The sequence below is a fragment of the Arvicola amphibius genome, chromosome 9 (genome assembly GCF_903992535.2).
Source record: "Arvicola amphibius chromosome 9, mArvAmp1.2, whole genome shotgun sequence".
In the NCBI taxonomy this organism is placed as follows: domain Eukaryota; kingdom Metazoa; phylum Chordata; class Mammalia; order Rodentia; family Cricetidae; genus Arvicola; species Arvicola amphibius.
In genome coordinates, this window is record NC_052055.2 from 122,137,145 (window position 1) to 122,158,999 (window position 21,855).

The 21,855-nt window shown below is 46.5% G+C and overlaps 1 protein-coding gene across 4 annotated transcripts in view; it reads right to left on the minus strand.

The window, feature by feature from the left end:
• Uhrf1bp1 (UHRF1 binding protein 1) overlaps positions 1–21,499 on the minus strand; it is a 53,444-nt gene extending 31,945 nt beyond the window's left edge. Inside the window, exons 1-2 of one of the 4 annotated variants that reach the window (XM_038341679.1) lie at positions 6,486–6,792; positions 6,124–6,370 (exon numbers count right to left, since the gene is read on the minus strand). Coding sequence is in view for 2 of the 4 variants with exons in the window: in XM_038341676.1 (XP_038197604.1) it covers positions 4,038–4,108 (71 nt within the window). In the remaining 2 variants the exon portion in view is untranslated. Of the gene's footprint in view, positions 1–4,037; positions 4,219–6,123; positions 6,793–21,296 lie in introns of those variants that run through there. The other 3 variants (XM_038341677.1, XM_038341678.1, XM_038341676.1) reach the window with 3 other exon arrangements.
• Between the last annotated feature and the right edge of the window lie 356 nt (positions 21,500–21,855).

The window sequence follows — 21,855 nt, forward strand, 5'->3', positions numbered from 1 at the left end:
AGCCCCTTCAATTTTCAGGTAAGGTTATAGTGTAGTATCATCAGAAACCTTTCTGAACTTCACCAACCCAATTATTAGCAAGGCCTTGAGAATGCCAGGGCTACTTCATGTCCCTCCACACAGCAACCCGTCTCCACCAGGACGCTGACTGGAGAGCACAGAAGGCGCTGTGCCACCAGCTGGATGATCAAGTACAAAAGTGAACAGTGCCATCAAACATCAGAAGTGGAACACTGCTGCCACTGGAAGCTCTTCAAGTTGGGGGTGGGGATTCAGCTCAGCGCTACAGTGCTTGCCTAGCAAGTGTAAGGCTTAGTCCTCCTCACTAGAACCTCTCCAGTCCACTCCCAGGACGGCAAACAGGCTTTCCCTACGACAGTAATGACTGTCAGCAGGTGTGGCTTACACACAGGGACACAGCCTGAGTGATGTATCCTTAGGCCACTGTCACTGACCGTACTACATGAATCTAGATACAACAGCACACTGCACACCTTGGCTGCGTGATGCACAGCGCTCTGTACATCTGGTCCGTCGCACAGTACACAAACGCAGAATTGCATTTCCTCACCAGTGACAGGAGGACGCTACCTCACAAGCTTCTCCAAAAAGGCAGTAAGGATTCCTCAGAAGTCAAGCACGAGCCTTACACATGAGACCCCAAACGGACTCCCTAGACTATCAACCAATGAGAATTCAGAGGGGCTTGGTGGCACCTTTAATCCCACTTGGGAGGCAGAGGCAGGTGGATCTCTGAATTTAAGGGCAGCCTGTTCTACATAGTGAGTACCAGCCCAGCCAGAGTTACTTAATGAGACCATCTATAAAACAAATTTCCCTGAAGTTTACTACAATGATAAAGAATAGGTTTTAAAAGGTGATCCATGAGCCGGGCGGTGGTGGCGCACGCCTTTAATCCCAGCACTCGGGAAGCAGAGGCAGGCGGATCTCTGTGAGTTCGAGGCCAGCCTGGTCTACAAGAGCTAGTTCCAGGACAGGCTCTAAAAAAGCTACAGAGAAACCCTGTCTCGAAAAACAAAAAAAAAAAGAAAAAAGAAAAAAAAAGGTGATCCATGGGGAGGCTGGAGAGATGGCTCTGAGGTTAAGAATACCAACTGCTCTTCCAAGGGACCTGGGTTCAATTCCCAGCACACAGAAGGCAGCTCTCAACTGTCTGTAACTCCAGTTCCAAAGGACCCAACATCCTCACACTGACATATGTGCAGACAAAATAGTAATGTTCATAAAAAAAAAAAAAAAGGTGATTCATGGAGCCAGTTATTACAGGGGGAGGACAGAGGTTTCCTGAACTGAGGCTCAGCAAATGCCATGAGCCCACGTGGCTCTCCCACTACCTATACAGGACCTCCAGCACAAACTCTGGCCCATCATTTAGTTAAACTAGATTAAACTGAGGCAATTAAGATGAAGCCAACTGTGCCACGTCAGCCTCAGACACCAGATCAAGCTTTCAAAACAAGAGGAATTCGAGTGCTCGAGAAGAGCCTTGCTGTGCCATCTCTGTCCTCTGCAGTCACCGGCGCAAGCTCTATCCAGCACTGTGTTCTACCTGATCCCTCACAGTCCAAGGGTGGCTAAAAAGGCTAATGGCAGCCTGGTATCTGTTCCAGCCCAGTATATGGGGAAACATTCTCAGGCCATCTGTTACTATCACTGATAGAGAGGCTTAGAGGAAGTCAAGTTGGAAAAACACACTGATCAACTTCATCTCTGCAGGAGAAACACAATCTGCCAAAGAAGCCATGGAAAGGCTCTCAGTCATCCTTGCAAATCTGTAACATGATGTTAGGAAGGCAGAATTTTTAAACCTGCAGACTCTAAATAAGAGTCAGAAACTTTCTTAAGTCAGTGTCTCAAGTAACCCAGGCTGCCCTTGAACTCAGTACTTGGGAGGCTTGCCTTGAATTGCTGATCCTCCTACCTCAGACACCTAGTGCTGGGGTGGCAGGTATGTGCCAACATACACAACCAAAAAGGATTTTAAATAATTTTAATTCAAGTTGGGCAGTGATGGCATGCACATCTTTAGTCCCAGCACTCAGGAGGCAGAGGCAGGTGAGTCTCTGATTTCAAGGCCAGTTTGGTCTAGATAGTGAGTTCCAGGACAGCAAGGGCTGTTACACAGAGAAACCTTGTCTCAGAAATAATAACCATTAGCCGGGCGGTGGTGGCGCACGCCTTTAATCCCAGCACTCGGGAGGCAGAGGCAGGCGGATCTCTGTGAGTTCGAGACCAGCCTGGTCTACAAGAGCTAGTTCCAGGACAGGCTCTAAAGCTACAGAGAAACCCTGTCTCGAAAAACCAAAAAAAAAAAAAACAAAAAAAAAAACAAACAAACCTAAAAGAAATAATAACCATTAATTGAAAATCTATAATTTACAAAGGAAAACAAAGCACACCACAGAAATGGGACAGAACCCAGCATGCATCCTCTGCTCTGCCTGCCCCGGAGCCTGCAGACAGCAGAACTCGCAACAGCTCCTCCCCCCTCCGCTCCTTCACTAAGAGCTATGAACAAGACCCAGTCTCAGAAATCCAAAACCACCGGGACTGGAGAAATGACTCAGGGGTTAAGGGCTCTAGCTGCTCTTCCAGAGGACCCAGGTTCAATTTCTAACACCCACAAGGCAGCTCACATATGTATATAACTCCAGTTCCAGGGTATCTGACACTCTTTTGGCCTTCTCAGACACTGCATACACATGGTAGACAGACATATATTTGAGCAAAAGACTTTTTTCTAGTTATTATTTTCTAATTTAGTTCTACTATTATCAGACAACCTATTAAGTTTTTAATATTTTGAATCTTTTATTTTACTATTTTTATGTGTACAGTTTTGATTGCAAGTATGTATATGCATCACATAAATGTCTGGCACCTACAGAGGCCAGCCAGAACAGGATATGAGATCCCCCAGAGCTGGAATTACAGTGATCAGTCATGTGGGTGCTGGGACTCAATCCTTTTTTTTTTAATATTTATTTATTTATTATGTAACAATATTCTGTCTGTGTGTATGCCTGTAGGCCAGAAGAGGGCACCAGACCCCATTACAGATGGTAGTGAGCCACCATGTGGTTGCTGGGAATTGAACTCAGGACCTTTGGAAGAGCAGGCAATGCTCTTAACCTCTGAGCCATCTCTCCAGCCCTGGGACTCAATTCTTGATCCTCCGGGAGAACAGACAGTGCTCTCAACTGCAGAGCTATCCCTCCAGCTACTCACTATCTTGAAAATTGTTGGAAGAATTTACTGATCAGGATATGGCCTACCTGGTGGATGTTTCTTCTGCATTTGAAAGAGAATTCTAGTTATCATGTGTAGAATTCTAGGAATGTGTACAGAGAACATATAAATATAAATCCTCTACATAGGGTCTTTTAAGGAAGTAAGAGAACCATGCAGTCTTTTATATTTCCATTGCCCTTCAGTCTTTCCTGTAGGCCGAAGCTTCTGTATGTTTTCATTTCCTCTCCCATTTAAAGAATTAAGTATACCTTATATTGGGGTGGGAATCCTCAATCTATTATGTCTAAAAAATGTCTCTATCTCTCTTCTTTTGTCTCAGTTACTTTTCTATTGCCGTGATAAAACACATGATCAAGGCAACGTACAGGAGGGGTTTATTTTGGGCTTACAGCTCTAGAGGGTTAGAGTCCACGACAGGAGCAGCTGCACGACAGGAGCAGCAGCTCAGAGCCTCACATCTCAAACCCAGGCAGGGTACGAGACTAACTTGACACGGCAGGAGGAAATTAAACCTCAAAGCTTGTTCAGTGACACTTCCTCCAGCTAGGCCACACCTCCTAATCCTCCCCAAACAGCACCAACTGGGGACCAAGATATCAAATGCCCAAGACTTGTGAAGGACATCATTCAAACTGCCACATCCTTTTAAGGACATGTGAGCCGGGCATGAAACCTGCTGCGTCCCTTTTGTCCACCCTCTTCTGCCGCTGGAGCAAAATGACCCATGCAGTTGAAGCTTCATTTGCAGGTGTTTTCCTTTTTACCTTTCGTTTTTACCAATATGAACATCATATCTCCAGGGTTTTGCTGTTATTAGTTTGAGGTAGTTTTTCATGAAGTCCAGGCTGGCCTTGAGCTTGCTATGTGGCTAGAGATGACTTTGAGCTGATCTTCCTGCTTCCACATCCCAAATGCTGGGATTTCAGGTGTACACCAACACCACACTAGGCTTGATGTGCTGCTGAGGCTTCCTGGACACAAGAGGCAAGCACAAACCCCCAGACCAGGAATGGTTTTCCTTGTCCTATCCTGCCTGTGAAACTCCTCCACATGCCATACAATCCATCCATCTACAGTGCACAGCCAATGACTTTAGTACCTACCAGTTGTGCAACCGTATGTAAAGCCAACTTTAGAAAAGCTTCACTACTCCTCCCCAAGAAAACCCACGCGTGGCTGCCACCCCCAAGACAGCCATTTCCCCACAGCAGTCCCAGTCGGCCATCAGTTTATTTTGTGTCTATGGCTTTTCCTAGTCTGGATATTTAATATAGCAGAACTCACATATGGTCACTCTTCTGTGAGATTTTTTTATTTAGCACAATATTTTGTGCCTGTACATATGTTGCACGCTTATGTCTATGTGTGTGTGAGTGTGCACACGTGTATGTGTTAACAGATGTGTAGCGGTCAGAGGATAACATCAGGCACCTTCCACCCTTTAAAGTGAAATTCCAACGTGTCTACTCTTTTTTCATAGCACCTCCTAGGCAGCTGGCCATGTCAAGATGAGGTTGAAAGCTACTTTCCAGCCTCTAAAGAGAAAGATGAACACAAACGCTGTGTTGTCTCTGAGAAGCTCACGACCACAGAAGTAACTGGGTGAAGAGCACAAGAGTTACGTGGTCTGAATCAGTGGACAGCTGCTCCACATTCTGCTCTTTCAGCCAATAGCCTTTAAGATACCAGCCCACTTGGGCAAGGTCTCTTACAGTTTAAAAAGCAGTGGGAACCTTGTGAACCGCTCTCTTGCTTCTGGCTCCCGATCTGGCTGTTAGACTTTCCTGTTTGCGCTCAGAGGACTGTTGTTGTTCAGGACAGTGATCTGTAAATTTTTCCCCTTAAATAAATAACCCTTTTTATAATCAAGAGTTCTGAATTGGTGTGGGATTATTTTATGGCATCAGATATCAAACAAGGTTTTCCAGGAAGCAGGTTGTCTCGAGCCACAGCAGAGTGCCTGCTGTTATGTAGGGGCATTCCTGTTATAGACTAAAGGGAGCTGGACAAAGGAAGCTCAAGTCTGTTCGTGGATGTGTTGTGGATGTCAATCTGGGTGCAAAGCAAACGCGAGGAGGTTCCTGGACTGCCAGGCACTACCGTGTTTCAGCGGGCGGGCCCCAAAAAGCTGGCAGAATCTGAAGGCTTTTTACTCTCTCAAGACAATGTTGGTCAGAAAGTCCTTAAACCAGTGATTGTCAACCTGTGGGTGGCAACCCCTTTGGGGTCAAATATCAGATATTTACAACTAGAACAGCAGCAAAATTACAGTTCTGAGACAGCAAGGAAATAATTTTATGGTTAGGGTCACCACAACATGAGAAACTATACTAAAGGGTCACAGCGTTAGGAAGGCTGGGAACCACTGCCTTAAAAAAAAGGTGAGAAGCCCAGAACCAAAGCACCCAAGATTCAGCATCTATAACACAGACGCCAATGTATTTTCTCCAGGTACAGTGTATTAAGAAAAACAAGGAGTCTCCAGAACATGCTAGACTTTGGGACAAGAAAATGAAGGAAGCCAAAGAAAAATGCCAGGAACAGATTATTCAGAATGATGGCTGTCCTTGCTGAGGGCTTCCATTTCTAAGTCTTATCAAAAATAGTCTTTACAGCCGGGCAGTGGTAGAGCACTCAGGAGGCAGAGGCAGGAGGATCTTTGTGAATTTGAGGCCAGCAAGTTCCAGGACAGCCAAAGCCACATAGAGAAACCCTGTCTCAAAAAACAAAAAGAAAAAAAAAACAGTCTTTAGGGGTAACAAATAAACAGACTGCAAAGAAAAAGAAACAAAAACCAAGGGTAGATAGATCAGCATGGCAGCAGGCGTCCCAGCATCTCGGACTCCTCACCATCAGGGTTACAAGCCTCTACACCAGCCTGGCCTTTTCCGTGGCTTCTGCGGATCTGAACTCAGGTCCTCGAGCTTGTGAAGCCATCATGTTACTCACTGAGCCACGCCAGGTCTCTGCCATCACTTCATTCCTCATTATGCTCTAGCAATGTGCTGTGGACAGACACGTCTCGTGTTACATCCGCCGTACAAGCATCAGCAGCTGACAGGCACTCATTCGGGTTCCTCTTCGGGCTATTGTGGAGCTTAAACACACACATGTAAATTCTGGTGTGAGTGTGTGATTTTTCTCTCGTTGGGACTGTGGGAGTGGAGCCTCTGTATCTGGTGATGAGCACCAGAGAACACACTGACACTTACCATCGCCTTCTTTCTTCGCCGTTGTCATCCCGTGGTTCAACAGTCTGTCTTCACGGCTCTCACCTGCAGCTCCGATGGCATCCTCTTGTGTGACAACTGGCCAAATGCCTACTTAGATCCTTTGCCTTTATTTAAATTTGGTTGTCTATTATTTCACTGTTAGCTTTTGGTGTTTTTGTAATAAGATCTCATGCATCCTGGCTAGTTTTGAACTGTATAGTAAAAGATAAATAATCTTGTTTTGTTTTTGTTCTTTTGTTTTCTTTGAAACAAAGACTCATTCTGTAGCCTTGCTGTCCTGGAACTCACTCTATAGACCAGGCTGGCCTCAAACTCAGAGACCCAGCTGTCTCTGCCGCTTGAAAAGCTGGGATTAAAGTTGTGCACCACCTTGCCAATCATCTCTCTTTTCTTCTTCTTTTTTTTTTTTTTTTAAAGATTTTATTTCATGTTTATGAGCGTTTCACCTACATGTATGTCTGTGTATCACCACGCTATGCCTGGTGCCCAAAGAGACCAGAAGAGGTTATCAGGTCTCCTGAAACAAGAGTTAGGTGGTTTTGAGCTCTTAACTGTTAAGCCATCTCTCTAGACCCAATATTGCATTTCTGGGCCTCTTTCCTTGACTGCCAGGATTACAGACATGCGCTACACTTCCTGTATATGTGGTGCTATGGATGGGGCTCAGAGCTTCATGCATGCCAGGCAAGAACTCTACCAACTGAACCATATTCCCACTGCCATTATTTCAAATATTTTTCTATCTTGTTTTATTATCTGATGCTATGTAAAAAAAAATCTCTCTATGCCAAATGACACAACACATAAAGAATTTTATTTAAGTCGTGAATTCTATGAGTTATAAATTTACTCAAGAAGGAGGTTCAGTTGGTAACATTCTTGTTGTTCAAGTATAAGAGCACAAGTTTGGATTTCACAGCACCCACATAAAAGCAAGACTCGGGGGGGGGGGTATAGAGGGGCTGATCCTGGAGGCTTGCTGGCCAGACAGTCTACAAACATGTTCAGTAAGAGACCCTTTTCCTAAAAAAAAATAAGATGGCAGAGGAAGATGACCTCTGGCCTCCACACACACAGAGAAAATGACACCCAGGCGGTGGTGGCAGAGCACTTCTTTAACCCCAGCACTCGGGAGGCAGAGGCAGGTGGATCTCTGTGAGTTCGAGGCCAGCCTGGTTTACAGACGGAGTTCCAGGACACCCGGGGCTACACAGAGAAACCCTGCGAGAAAACCAAAATAAGTAAATAAGCTAAACAAAGGAAAATAATAGTTTCTGCTATATGGGATTATATATATAGACAGACACGGAAATTAAACAAAGGAAAATGATAGTTTCTACTATACAGGATTATATATCTAGACAGACACATAAACTGTAATTGCCCATATTTTTTAAAGCTTGTTTTTATTTTTAAATAATATAATCAATATTTATATATTATCAGACCTTTAGGGGAAGAGGCAAGATCGCATATAGCTTAGCTTAGGCTGACCTCAAACTCACTATGTAGTCTAGGCTAGCCTCAAATTCTCAATCTATGTACCTCCAGCTCTCAAGTGCTGGAATTACACAGGCTTTTCTTTAGACTCTGTAGTTCAGTTTGCCCTGGAAATCACTGCGGAGACCAGACTGACCTCAGTTCTGCTCAGCTTCCCAGCACCTGGTTACAAGTGTGAGCCGCCTTGCCTGGCTTTAGAGAACACTTTCTGAGAAGAGACTTCGTACAGCCTGAATTGGCATCTTCCCCACAATCAGCACTTGTCCCACTCCTCAATCAAGGTGACAAACCAAAACAACTCCTGCAGAGACATGATGACTTAAAGGATCCTACCCCAAGACACAGAAAGCAGCTTCCACATCTTCCTCCTCTACCTCCCCCTGTGCCTTAACCCGTGAGCCAGAGCTCACTGCCTAAGTTCATCACATGCAGCACACACACTCACCCATGTGGGTCTGTGGGGAATTAAAGAAACTGCCCAGCACTGGCAGACTATTTCTACTGGTCACAGGCTCCAAACTTCAAACTTATAAATGAAAATTGCAGGGGCTGGGGAGTTGGCTGAGCAGTTAAGAATACTGGCTGCTCCTGAAGAAGGAACCTGGGTTCAATTCCCAGCACCCTCACAACAGCTCACAACTGCTTGTAACTCCAGTTCCAGGGGATGTAATGCCCTCTTCAGGCCCCCACAGGCACTACACACAAGCAGTGCACAGACATGCAGGTAGGCAAACATACAAAGTTTAATTAAATTTTTTTTAAAAAAGAAATTAAACTTGGGGACATCACAATTCCATTCAGTCAAACTTGTAAATACTAGTATCTCAGTACTGATCTCCTTCAAAACATCTTAACTAGATGTGTTTATGAGTAAACGTGCTTTGCCTGTGTGTGTGCAGTGACTACAGAAGTCAGAAGAGTGCACTGGGTTCCCTGGAATCAGAGTTTCAGACAGTTATGATCTCCAACACCCTTCAGAACTTTTTAAAAATTATGGGCTGGCAACCAAATTATATGCAACCAAGGTACAAAAGACTGAGTTACATGTAAGACTACTGAAGTCGGCAAATGAAACACGGCCAATCCTGGAAAGTTGGCACAGACTTCATGCCCTTCACCTGAAAAGCTAACATAATATTGTTAAACTTTAATTCTCCCTCGTTTCAATCAATCAATACTGATTGATAAAACGGAACACATTCTTCAACGTTTATTACTGGCACCACTAACGTGCTAGCCCACAGCACACAGATAAAGGGGATAGAGGGACTCCCTGATCCACTGGCTGGAGTCCCCGTCCTCAGAGCTAACTGGGGACCAAACATTCAAACATGAGCTTACAGGGACCATTTTCATCCAGCAGCGCACTCGGCACACCTGGGGATGCTAAGGCAGGACTGTGGGTTCAAGGCCACCTGTGCCACCCAGGGACACACTGTCTTATGAAAATCAACACTAGGATGTTCACTCCATCATCTTCTCCCTACACTGACCTACACGTGCCACCGCTCAGACTCTAGTCTGGTTTTGATCTTTTTACTGCAGTTTCTTTGTGACTGTGTGTGTGTGTGTGTGTGCAGTGTGGCACACCCAAGACAACACGAGTGTGGAAAGGAAAAACCACCTGCAGTTGTTCTCGGCTTCCAGCACACCCAGGTCCTCAGGCCTGGGCAAGTACCTTCATCTACTAAGCCTCACTGGCCTTGGACTCTAGTTTTGAAGAAGCCAAGAGGCACAGTTCCTTCTGCTGTGGAGGCCACTACCCAGCTGGCAGAAAGAGCTGGGCTAAGTGAAGGTAACTAAATGCCCTCTAAGGGATTAACCCAGTGTGCACATCTGGCTGCTTCACCTTGTAGTGGTTTGGATGAAAACAGTCCCTATAAGCTCATGTTTGAATGTTTGGTCCCCAGTTAATAAACTGGGAACAATTAAGAGGTATGTTCTTGTTAGAGTAGGTATGTCTCTAAGGAATGGGCTTTGAGGTTTCAAAAGCCCACACCTGGCCCACTCACAGAGATCCACCTGCCTCTGCCTCCCGAGAGCTGGGATTAAAGGTGTGCGCCAACACTGCCCGGTTCAATTTTTTTTTAAGATTTATTTTACTCCGTGTGTGAGTGCTTGGCTAGTATGTATGTCTATGCACCAACTGTATACCTAGTGCCCTCAGAGGCCAAAAGATGACATTAAAACTGCAGTTATAGAGAGTTATGAACACTACATGGGTGCTAGTAACTAAACCCAGGTCCTCAGCAGGAACAAAAATTGCTTTTAACTGTCAAATCATCTCCAGACCCAAGTTATCTGCTTCCAATAAAATACTACAGAAAAATAGCCCATAAGTTTGAAAGAGAGCAAGAGGCTGGGATGTACAGGAGGGTTTGGAGGGATAAAAGGGCAGGTAGAAATTATGTAGTTATATTATAATCCCCCCAAAATTAAAAATTTCCAGGTGGTGGTGGTGCACGCCTTTAATCCCAACACTCGGGAGGCAGAGGCAGGTGGATCTCTGTGAGTTCAAGGCCAGCCTGGTCTACAAGAGCTAGTTCCAGGACAGGCTCAAAAGCTACAAAGAAACCCTTTCGAAAAAACCACACACACACACACACACACACACACAAATTAATTTATTTAAAAAATTAAAAGAAAGTGTTTCCTATAAACCAGCATAAGCCTGGCGTGGTGGTACACATTTGAGAGGCAGAAGCAGGCAGATGTCTATGAGTACAAGGCCAGCCTGGTCTACATGAGTTCCAAGTCAGCCAGGGCTACATAGAAAGACCCTGTCTCAAAAAAAAAAAAAAAAAAAGTGTGACTTTTTGCCAGGCACAGTGGCTCACCCCTGTATTCCTATAACTCAGGAGATACAGGCAGAAGGATTGCAATTATGGAGCCAGCCTGAGGTACTTACTGAATTCCAGGCTAGATCACAATACAGAGAGATTACCTCAAATCAATGCATGGTTCAGAGGTGAAGGCTCCTAACATCCAGCCTGCTGACCTGGGTTCAAATCAATGGACCCACATGGTGGAAGGAGAGAGCTGACTTCCAAAAGTTATGCTCTGACCTCTATGTGGCACAGGTTTGTGCATACACCCAAGGGTGCACGCGCGCGCGCACACGCGCACACACACACACTCTTTAACACACAAATGTAAAGACAGAGAGACCCTGTCATAAAAAGTTGTAGAAAAGCTATGCAATTCAAATTTCTATTTCTGAAGGGAAAAAGAAATGTCAATGGGTAGCTAAGATTACAGAGCAGAACACTCAATTATTTAGAGAACTACCCTTTACTCATTTACCATATCATAGTTATTTTGAGAGCTGTCACATCTAATCCGAGTAAGACATGTTTTGTCTGAGGGTTCTAAACATGCCTATCTCCACTGTCTCTTTGTAATTTGAATATTATTCTGGAATGACATCATATGTTCTCAAGATCAGGACATCAGAATCTAAAAACTGAACACAGACGAGGACATTTACCTCAAGGACAGCATGTGCTAACCAGTGCAAAGCCATGGGTTCAATCCTTAGCACCGCACACAGACTGAGCAGACAGCAAAACCAAGTGTTCAGTAGTTTACCACAGGAAAGGGCTTTAAACTTTTTGTTTCCTGAGGGTTCTGAGACAAGGCCCCATGCTATAGCTTGGCCTGGCCTTGAACTTGCAGGCAATCCTCCTGTTTCAGCTTAGTAACAGCTGGGAGAGCCACCATATCCACCTTTTCAAAATAAACAGAACAGCTGCAATGAAAGGACATAAGATGCCAAGTGTTGTCCAGGATCTAGAGCCAAAGCTCTCACACACTTCAGCAGCAGACATGCCATTGGCATCATGTAGGAATGTATTCATGAAAGCCCACACACTCTACAACCCAAAAGATCCCAAGCCCTGCTCTTAAAGAGACTCCCACAGGTATGTAACACTTGTCACTGAAAGACACGTCCTAGGACATCCCTAGGATCACACTACTATTCATAATGGCTTAACTGAGAAAATACAGAACATTCACCAACAGCACTAACAGAACAGCATACAGTAACGGAGTCTGCAACATGGCACAAGCCTGATCGTGTACTACAACAGACAGGCTAGGGAGCTGGCTCGATGGGTAAAATGCTTCCGGGCCAGCATAAGGACCTGAGTTCAGTCCTTACCACCCACACGAAAAGTCAGCTGAGATAGGGTACATTTCTAATCCCAGCTCTAGAGAGGCAGAGACAGGAGTTCCGGGTCGCAAGGAGGTAACTGATAGACGGCTACTAAGAAAAGATGTATGAACACAAGCACAGACAAACCTGTTTGCCTGGGGGCTTCAACCCAGCTCCTGGCATAAGCTCCCTCCCATCGGAGTTGCCTCAGTCCAAACTCCACCTCCAAGACGCCCCACGGAAGGCCGGGACCACTCCCACAGGCTATTCAAACTGCCCCCCAGAGAATAAACACGTGGTCTCCAGGTCTTCCCCACTCCATGTTTCTCCAGGCCACCCAGGAGTAAGGCCATCTATTAAACATGAGAGTCTTTTAATTCAGTTAAATTTGGTCGGGCTGGAGAGATGGCTCAGAGGTTAAGAGCATTGCCTGTTCTTCCAAAGGTCCTGAGTTCAATTCCCAGCACCACATGGTGGCTCACAACCATCTGTAATGGGGTCTGGTGCCCTCTTCTGGCCTCCAGGCAGACACACAAACAGAATATTGTATACATAATAAATAAATAAATATTTTTTTTTAAAAAAAATTCTGTCTGATTGGGATTATTTGCGTTGGCAGAGAGGCTCGTCTACGAGAAAATACCTAACATTTGGAGGTTCCACAGGGAGGGGCTGTTTTTCCCACAGGCTCCGGGCCACATGTTGGAAAACATCATTCTTGTGCATACTCTCCACCAGGCTAAGATCAGCTTCATCTCGGCGAGTTCTCCTTTTTGAGTACATTCCTCTAGGGTCCAGGGACCCATTTGCGTTTATCTTTTGTCTATTTTCGGGCTTTTCCATGAGAGTCACAATTGTGTCAAATTCCCAATTCAAGCAGAAAGCCAGGCCTTGCTGAGGTGGGACTGAGTGGATAGAGACGTCTGCCACTCATTTCTCATGACCCCCCGTTTTTGACTTAAGAGCCCTGTCCCAACGGATGCACAGTGGCAGGCTTGAGTCCCAAGATTTGGCACAGACTTCTAAGTGGGCTCTTGAGATTCAAGGCCAGATCCTCTAACGCCCTTGGGCTGCCTTTTACAAAAAAAAAAAAAAATCCTTTTAAATTGGGGCTATCTAACATCTAACATAAAGACAAAGCTCCAAAAGCCCACGGTTTCTGGATGTGTGCTCCCATCCCCAGTCCCACTCCCATTCCTCACTCCCTTCCCACTTCTCAATGGATAGGGATCTGTTTTTCCCCCATCCTTCCTCTAAAACCATACAGTTCTTCTGTCCTCATGCTTCTGTTCCCTCTTGCAACGTCTGCTAATCTGGTCCTTAACGGGACCACCTCTGTGCTTCCCTGGCTTCTGCCTCCTGCCTATACCAAGATTTTTAAGTTGGTCAGCTGGCACAGGTTCCTAAAAGTGTTTTATCTGTCTGTCTGTTAGAATAATGTGGCCTCAATATGTCTGTGTGAGTATATGGGTGTGTTTCCACAGTATGCTTGCTTTATGTCTCTGTGAGTATGTGTGTTTGATTTCCCAGTATGCTTGTTTTATTTCTCTGTGTGTGCTTTAAGATCTGTAAAACTTGTAACTCCAGATTACAGCAGCTCTGGAAAAATACAAACATGTGGGTAACCTCCATTTTAACCCATCACCATTTGGGTAAGAGTGCCCACATGTGCTAGTATTCTTTGACATATTAAAATATTCATTTTAATCTTACATTTACTAGCATTGGTAAGCTGTAACTAAGTGAGTAAAATACATGTCTAAATTTAGCTTATGTCTAATTTAAATATAACAGGTAATGGTACCCAATTCTCAAGTGTCTACAGATCTGAGAGTATGGCATTTAACAAAAGAGCTTCTAACACAGAGACACACCAGCTCCTGCAGCACCCTATAGCTTCTCCAAGAAGATATGTGGTTGCAAAATACCTTCAACCTCAAGGCTTGCCTTTGGGTTTGGTAAAGCCACCAGCACAGCAAAAAGCAGCCTTCCACCTCACCAGCTTCCTGCATGCCACCAGGGGAATGGGTCTTCTCATCCTGCCAAGACAGGTAGACTAAATCTCCCCCCACAGGAAAATCTTACAGCAAGCACTGCTTCTAGGCAGGTGTTCTCCAAGGACTACGGAGAGACATAGGATTGCCTGCATAGCTAAAGAAGCTGTCTCATTTCTGCTCATTTACTCCCTTTAGATCTGTCTAATGGCATTTGGTGACTTAAGGTACTGGTAGCTCATTACTTTATTTGCTAGGTTTCCTACTAAAATACAGACAGGTATGTCTCTTTAACAGGCTTCATAGTCCAGGACTAATAGGTTTTAGGTGTATCTTCAGAGGCTCAGAGTTTTCAATTCCCTTTAATTGTCTTCTAAAGTGTTCATACCTTTTAACCTAAAGCAATAGTCTTTTGCTATGACACCAAGATGTTAATCTGATCCAGTTCTCTTACAAATACCTACAGGTTCCTGGGGAAAAGTTCTACTGCTGTATCAAAAATCAAGTCTGGTAAAAACTATCAGTCTCCAGAGCATATTATTTTTTATTTATTTATTATGTATACAACATTCTGCCTCCATATACGCCCACATGCTAGAAGAAGGCACCAGATCTCATTACAGATGATTGTGAGCCACAATGTGGTTGCTGGGAATTGAACTCAGGACCTCTGGAAGAGCAGCCAGTGCTCTTAACCACTGAGCCATCTCTCAGCCCCTCCAGAGCATATTTTTAACCCCACCCATTTTTAAGAATATTTTTAGGTCACTCCTGCTGTCTGGGCCAAGACCAATTTACAAAGCACTCTCTAGACAATGCCAACACCTGCACCAGCTCCTGGGAATTCACCATTGGTACCAACTCTTCCTGGATCAAGGACACCTACCAACCAAAATCTAGTTTTATTTGCTATTGTGTCCCAGGTATATACCCAAGCCTCACCTGTACAACCAGGGCACTTCTCTGTCCCATTCTTTCTGGCAGTTAATGACTCTTACCATGCCTAGTCCCATTCATAGGGCCAATAATAACAATAATTTTTCTCCTAGCCATCTGCCTTCTCATTTCCCTCAAGAAACAGCTGCCTGAGGTCTCCTGAATGACAGTAAACAAGATGTCACTCCAGCCACACCTCTCGCTGAGCAGGAGCCCACCATCTCCCAGCTCTTCCCTCTCCCATGTTGCCCCATGCCCACAGGAAGTAGCCAGACTTGAGTCAGAGCCCCTTTATCCAAAAACTCTGGAATGTTAGGTCAGATGCATCACCTCAGCTCCCAAACACCCCTTGATAAAAAGTCTGGATTGTTTGCCTGGGGGCTTCACCCCAGCTCCTGTCAGAAGCTCCCTCCCTTGGGAGTTGCCTTAGTCCAAACTCCACCTCAGAGAAAGCCCGTCAAATGGTGACCCCTCCCCAGGGAGGATCAAGAAAGCCTGCCAAATGGTAACTCCTCCCCAGGAAAGGTTGGGACCACTCCCACAGGCTATTTAAACTGCCCCACAGAGAATGAACATGGTCTTCCCCTCTTCAAGTTTCCCCGGACACCCGGAAGTAAGGCCATCTATTAAACATGGGTGTCTTTTAATTTGGTTTAATTTGGTTTGATTGGGATTATTTGTGTCAGCGTAGAAGCTTGGCTAAGAGAAAATACCTGACAATACCCAAAGCACAAAAAATGTTTAAACCAAACAAAGTCAGATACAGTAGTTTAAACCTGTAACACATACACGTCCAATAAATAAAATGCTGAAAATATGTATGTGAATAAATAAACGCAATGGGTTCAGTCTCTAGGGCACAGGGTGGGAAGTGGGGGGAAGTGGGGAGAGCCACAGGCAGTGGTGCACACCTGCAGTCCTGGTGCCATGAGCCCGAGGAGGACTGCAGAGACTCCGCCTCAACAATGAGACTCTGGGGGCTGGGGATGCAGCTCAGGGGCAGAGAGCTTGTGTCAAGCACACAAAGCCCTGAGCTCTACCCCAGGACAAACCAAAACAAAATATGAATCTAAAATTTTGCTTGTTTTTAGTTTTTTTGAGACAGGGTCTCTCTGTGTAGCCTTGGCTGTATTGGAACTCACTCTATAGGCCTGTGCCTCCTGAGAGCTGGGATTGAAGGCGTATGACACCAGGTGCTTCAAGAGGGTGTCATGTTCTGTCTGAGCATGCAAAGATGCAGAGCACTGCAGCAGCAGAGGTCAAAGGGCAGCTCAGAAGGAGCCTGCACTGGAGTCTCCTTCTGTCACTTACTAGCTGTGGTTCTGGACTAGTTACTTAACCCTTCGGCTGAAATTCTTCACTCACACAGCAAGCTTCCGCCTCCAGCAATAATCTCAGTTATACAAGACTGCAGATGCTTGTTAGTACAGACGGCCACCACTAACTGTCTGCTGAGTAAGTACAAGAGGTTTGCTCTAAATCCACATTAGAAAACGAGAAAAGAAACAGAAACAGGGCTTGAGTGTTACTAGCAAATGGACGGGATAACTACTAGAGAAGTGACTGGCCTTGCTGGTGGCAGTGGGGCTTGACTTTAGTCCCAGCACTCGGGAGGCAGAGGCAGGTGGATCTCTGTGAGTTGAGGCCAGCCTGGTCTACAGAGCGAGTTCCAGAACAGCCAAGGCTGTTACATAGAGAAACCAAAAACAAACAACAAAAACCTAGTGTAGCACAAAGGAAGGAATTTAACCTACAGATTACAACTAGTCCACAGACTTCCAGCCAGAGGCCTGACAGTCACCTGTGAGAGCTGAGGCCTGCACAGCCCGTGACAGAGGGACCTGGTGACCTGGTGATCTCCAAGATCCCTCCAGCGCTTGCCCTATCAGGAACTGCAATAGCTCAACTCACTCAAGTTCTCCTGTCCTCCAAAAGGAATTATGAGACTTCCCACATCCCTGAGTTCCAGCACCTGTTTGACCAGGCTGACATTTTCTACAGTCGCTTAAGAATAAATAACTAAGACCGCCAATGGGATTCTGACAGAGGCAGCGAGCATTCCACCATTCGCACTTTGAACCTGTCCCCAACTCCTCTGGCCACATTCTACAACTCCTCTTTATTTAACACAGTTTCTATGTCAGGCACCATGACAAACGCTGTGTCCCCAATCCTCAAAGCCCTCTGCCAGCCTCTACTATGCTTCCCTAATCACTTACACCACGACAGCACAGCTGGGAAGGCAGTCCTGGCCAACAACGGCAGAGCTGAAGGTGAATCTGTAATGCTCTCTCCATCGAGAATCCCGACTGACACCAAAGCCTATTGCATACCTTCTTGTACAATGCATGGTCATAAGCGAGAAGAAATGCCAGATGCAGTGGAATTATACCAATACCAATATTCAAAGGTTGAAATAGACAGGCAGGGCTCTCAAGAGGGAGAGAGGGAAACAAACAAAAACACTAATAACCTAATTTAGTGAAAAATCTATTTTAGCATTTATTTATAAAACAGGGTCTCACAGGGCGGTGGTGGCGCACATCTTTAATCCCAGCATTTGGGAGGCAGAGGCAGGCAGATTTCTGTGAGTTCAAGGTCAGCCTGGTTTACAAGAGTTAGTTCCAGGACAGGTACCAAAGCTACAGAGAAACCCTGTCTTGAAAAACAAAAACAAAACAAAAAAGCTCACAGGATCTTAGTAAACAGTCCAGGTTGGCCTCAAATTTAAGACCTTCCTGCCTCAATCCCCCAAGGGTGGGGATTACAGACCCATACCACCACACCAGCTAATTCTGACAATTTTTTAAATAAATAATTATTTCCTATTGCTAGGTAGAGTTCTTTCCATGGGTTCATTTCAATGAACATTTAATGGTGTATTAAATTTCTGCATATTGGACAATGGTCTCCCAAACCAGGAGTGAAATTCCTAAGAGACATTTAATCCCCACTGCCTTCCCAGCACCCAGATCAATATCTTACAAAGAAAACATTTAAAATAAACATGTTAAATTAATAAAATTACCAGGATGCACTTCTCATCACTGGCCTGTCCTCTGCTCTAGGACACTGTCCCTGAGGTCAAATGGCACTGCCAAACACCTGTCACAGTTAACACTGCTCTGCAAACACCCCCAGCCTTCCTTCCCCACCAGGTGCCACAAGCCACAGCTCCTTCCTTGCCAGCGAAGGTGAACACAATACACATCAGCGTCACACATGATTACAGAGTCCAAAATAAGCAAAGGCCCTGGGATTCTGGCCTTTCCAACCAGACCTGCGGCCTACTCCTCTGTAGGGACCCGACAGTGCAGCTTTAAGTGACCTCTTCCTCCTCCCAGCCCCATACCCAGGAAATCAGAAATGGCCCTCCGTGTCAGGCATACTATTCCTACTTTATTTAAAGCAGAAAAAGCTTTCTTCTCCCAGGACTCACCAAATGTGTCAGGGAATACACAGAGTTAGATGCCAGCTTGAGGTACATGACGCCTCAAGAGAAAAATAAAACAAAGGCTTCAGCATGTATCATTAACATGTCATGTTCACAGAAGCTGCACAGAACGTGTGCTCACTACGGGGAAAGTGCACAGAACCTGTGTTCGTACAATAGGGGAAAGTGCACAGAACCTGTGTGCACACTATAGGGGAAGCACACAGAACCTGTGTGCACACAATAGGGGAAGCACACAGAACCTGTGTGCACACGATAGGGGAAGCGCACAGAACCTGTGTGCACACGATAGGGGAAGCGCACAGAACGTGTGTGTACTACTGTACTATGGGGAAAGGGCCCCAGCGTTAGAAAGCTGGTTCATCCACACTCCCTTATCTTCTGGACATGTCAGTCATTCTTACTGGGCTTCAAAAGTGAAGGGTTGAAGTCAGGCATGATGGCACATGCCTTTAATCCCAGCACTTGGGAAGCAGAGGCAGGAAGATCTCTATGAGTTTGAGGCCAGCCTGGTGTACATATGAAGTTCCAGAAGAGCCAATACTACACATACTGAGACCCTGTCTCAAAAGAGATCCAAGGAAAAGAAAGAAAAGGGGAGGGGTGGGAGCAGAGGAGACAAAGGAGAGAAGAGGAAAGGAGGGGGGAAGGGAAGAGCAGAGGGGCTGGACTACATCAAGAATTATTCACTTATTCCAGGATGCTCTGAGAGACTCAGGTAAGTGCATTAGGACTCTCAACTCCCACAAAAACTTCTATAACAAATTACCTGAAGTCAGGCCTGACGGCAAATGTCAATTATTCCAGCACTTGGAAGGTTAAGACAGGAAACCCACTCCAGGCTCCCTTGGGCTGCAAAGTGAGGCACTATCTCAAGAGAGAGACAGACAGAGGCAGCAAGAGAGAAACAAAAGGGGGCTGGAGAGATGGCTCAGTGGTTAAGAGCACTGCCTGCTCTTCCAAAGGTCCTGAATTCAATTCCCAGCAACTACATGGTGGCTCACAACCATGTGTAATGAGATCTGGTGCCCTCTTCTGGCCTGCAGGCATACACACAGACAGAATATTGTATACATAATAAATAAATAAATATTTTTTTAAAAAAAGAGAGAGAGCATCAGCAAGATGGCTCAGCAGGTAAAAACGTTTGCCATACAAGCCTGTTGACTTGAGTTTGATTCACAGAACCCGTGTAAAAGTGGATTGAGAGAAGTGACGCCTCAAAGTTGTCTGGCAACTGCCACATGCACGCTGTGGCACTCCTGCACCTGCCCAAATGCCCACCACACACACATACTCCATAATGACAAAGTATTTTTTTAAGCTGTCAGTATATATGAATTTGCCTAGACAGGTCTACAAATGGTACTAAATTGTCACACACGTTATGACTGCAAACAATAAAAATGCCCATGTCCTACTGAGCACTCACTGTGTGTGAGTGTGTGAGGTTCTGTTCTAAGTCTTCTGACATGTAGTCCAAGTCAGCTTGGAACTCTATGATCTCCAGGCTGGCCTCAAATCCCCACTTCTGCCTCACCTCCAAAACACCAGGACTGCCGGCATGTGCCAACCAGGGCAGCCTACAATAATCTTTGCAGTATATACCAGCCCTATCCTCAGTTTAAAGAGCATGAAAGTCAATGAGGAAGTGCCTGGGCTCGAGGAGGAGCCCTGCAGCCCAGGCATGTGTAAGGGGGCTAACCAGAACATCTGGATCTAGCTGATAAAGTCTGAGTTTATATATGCCATGTCAGCCAGGAAAAGGAGGACACCATGTCAGGAACAGACTCACACAGCATTTGCCAAATAAACTCAATGAGAAGGCCTGAAAGGATACATCAGCACAATCCCTGGTGTTCCATGTTGACTGGCCACACACACACACACACACATGCCCCTCTTTAAAACCACTAGCCACCATGCAGACAAACTGGATCCTGGATCACTAGAGGAACTGAGACCACCTAAATTAACAACCATCACCAACCCCAGGCTAGAAAAAGTTAAGAAAACGAATCGCAAAGCTAGCGCTCAATGTTTTGTAGTCACCAGTTCTTACAAGTTGCGCCTTCACGTAGAGACCAGGAGTCCTTCAAGTACAGCTCAAAGTTGTCCTGCCAGCCAGTCCCTCATGCCCCAAACACCGAGCCACAGAAAGACTTAGCAGGACAAAGCACAAGCGGACACTGGCTGTCACAAAAACTTCCATGGCATCTTAAAGGGAAGGTTGCTGAAACTTTATCCCCCAACTCTGACCTTTCTCCAATTAGTCTGTGTAATGAGAAGAAAGCGGAAAAGAGAAAGGAGGGAGGTCCGAAAGGAGGACGAGCCTCGGGTGAAGGGCTTACATCTTTTCAAGGGTGATGCAACAGGGTCAGACAGAAGAAAGCCAGCGCCGAAGCTGCAAACCTAAGAGGACCTGGGTACTGCAGCATCGGGCAAAGAGAGCAATGAAAAAGCAGAGGCTGGGCGGCTCCGGAGGCGGGAAGAGGCCCCGGGGGGCGGGCAGCGGTGCTCAGGAGGAACCAGCTGGCCTGCCTTGGGCTCTGTGCGGGTCTGGGCCAGGGAAAGAGCCGGGTGGCCCGCGCGGAGGGAGGCGGCGGGGGGAGGGGAAAGGAGAGGACCGAGCCGGGGCGAAGGAGGAACGCAGCGTTGACAACGACCGGCGAGAGTGGAACCGGGGCCGCACGGCCGAGCGCAGCCTGCGAGATCGGGAGGGTTCGGGAAGGGCCCGGGTACGCTCTCACCGGGACAGATGCTTCAAGATCTGCTTCTTAATGATCCCGGCCATGCCGCGGCCGCGGCCTCGGCCTCCTCGGTTGGGGAGCAGAGGCGCCCCTCACCTCGCCGCGGCACGGGCACCGGCTGCCGTAGCTACAGCGGGCGCCATGGCGCTCTGTCGCCCCCACCGCGGCGCCCGGAGGTCCGCCACGTTCCCACCCACCCGCGCGCGGCGCCGCAGCCTCCCGCGGAGAAGAGCAGCGACCGCACGCCGCCCTCCGGGCTCCCAGTGGCGAAAGCGCGCGGCAAGGGGCGGGGACGCGCGCGACGGCACAGGCGCGCACGGGGTGAGGGGCGGGGCAGCCGAGGCTCACGAGGCGAAAGGCGAGGCTGTAGGGGCGGGGCCTTCGGGGCGGGGGCGGGGCTGGCGCGCTAAGGGGCGGGGTTCACTGCGAGGAGCTGGCTGGGATAAGTGGCTTTAGGCAGGACACTCTGGAGGCAGAGGCAGGCAGGTCTGTGAGATCGAAGCTAGCCTGGTCTACATAGGAAGTTCCAGGACAGGTAGGCTACAGTGAGAGACCTAAA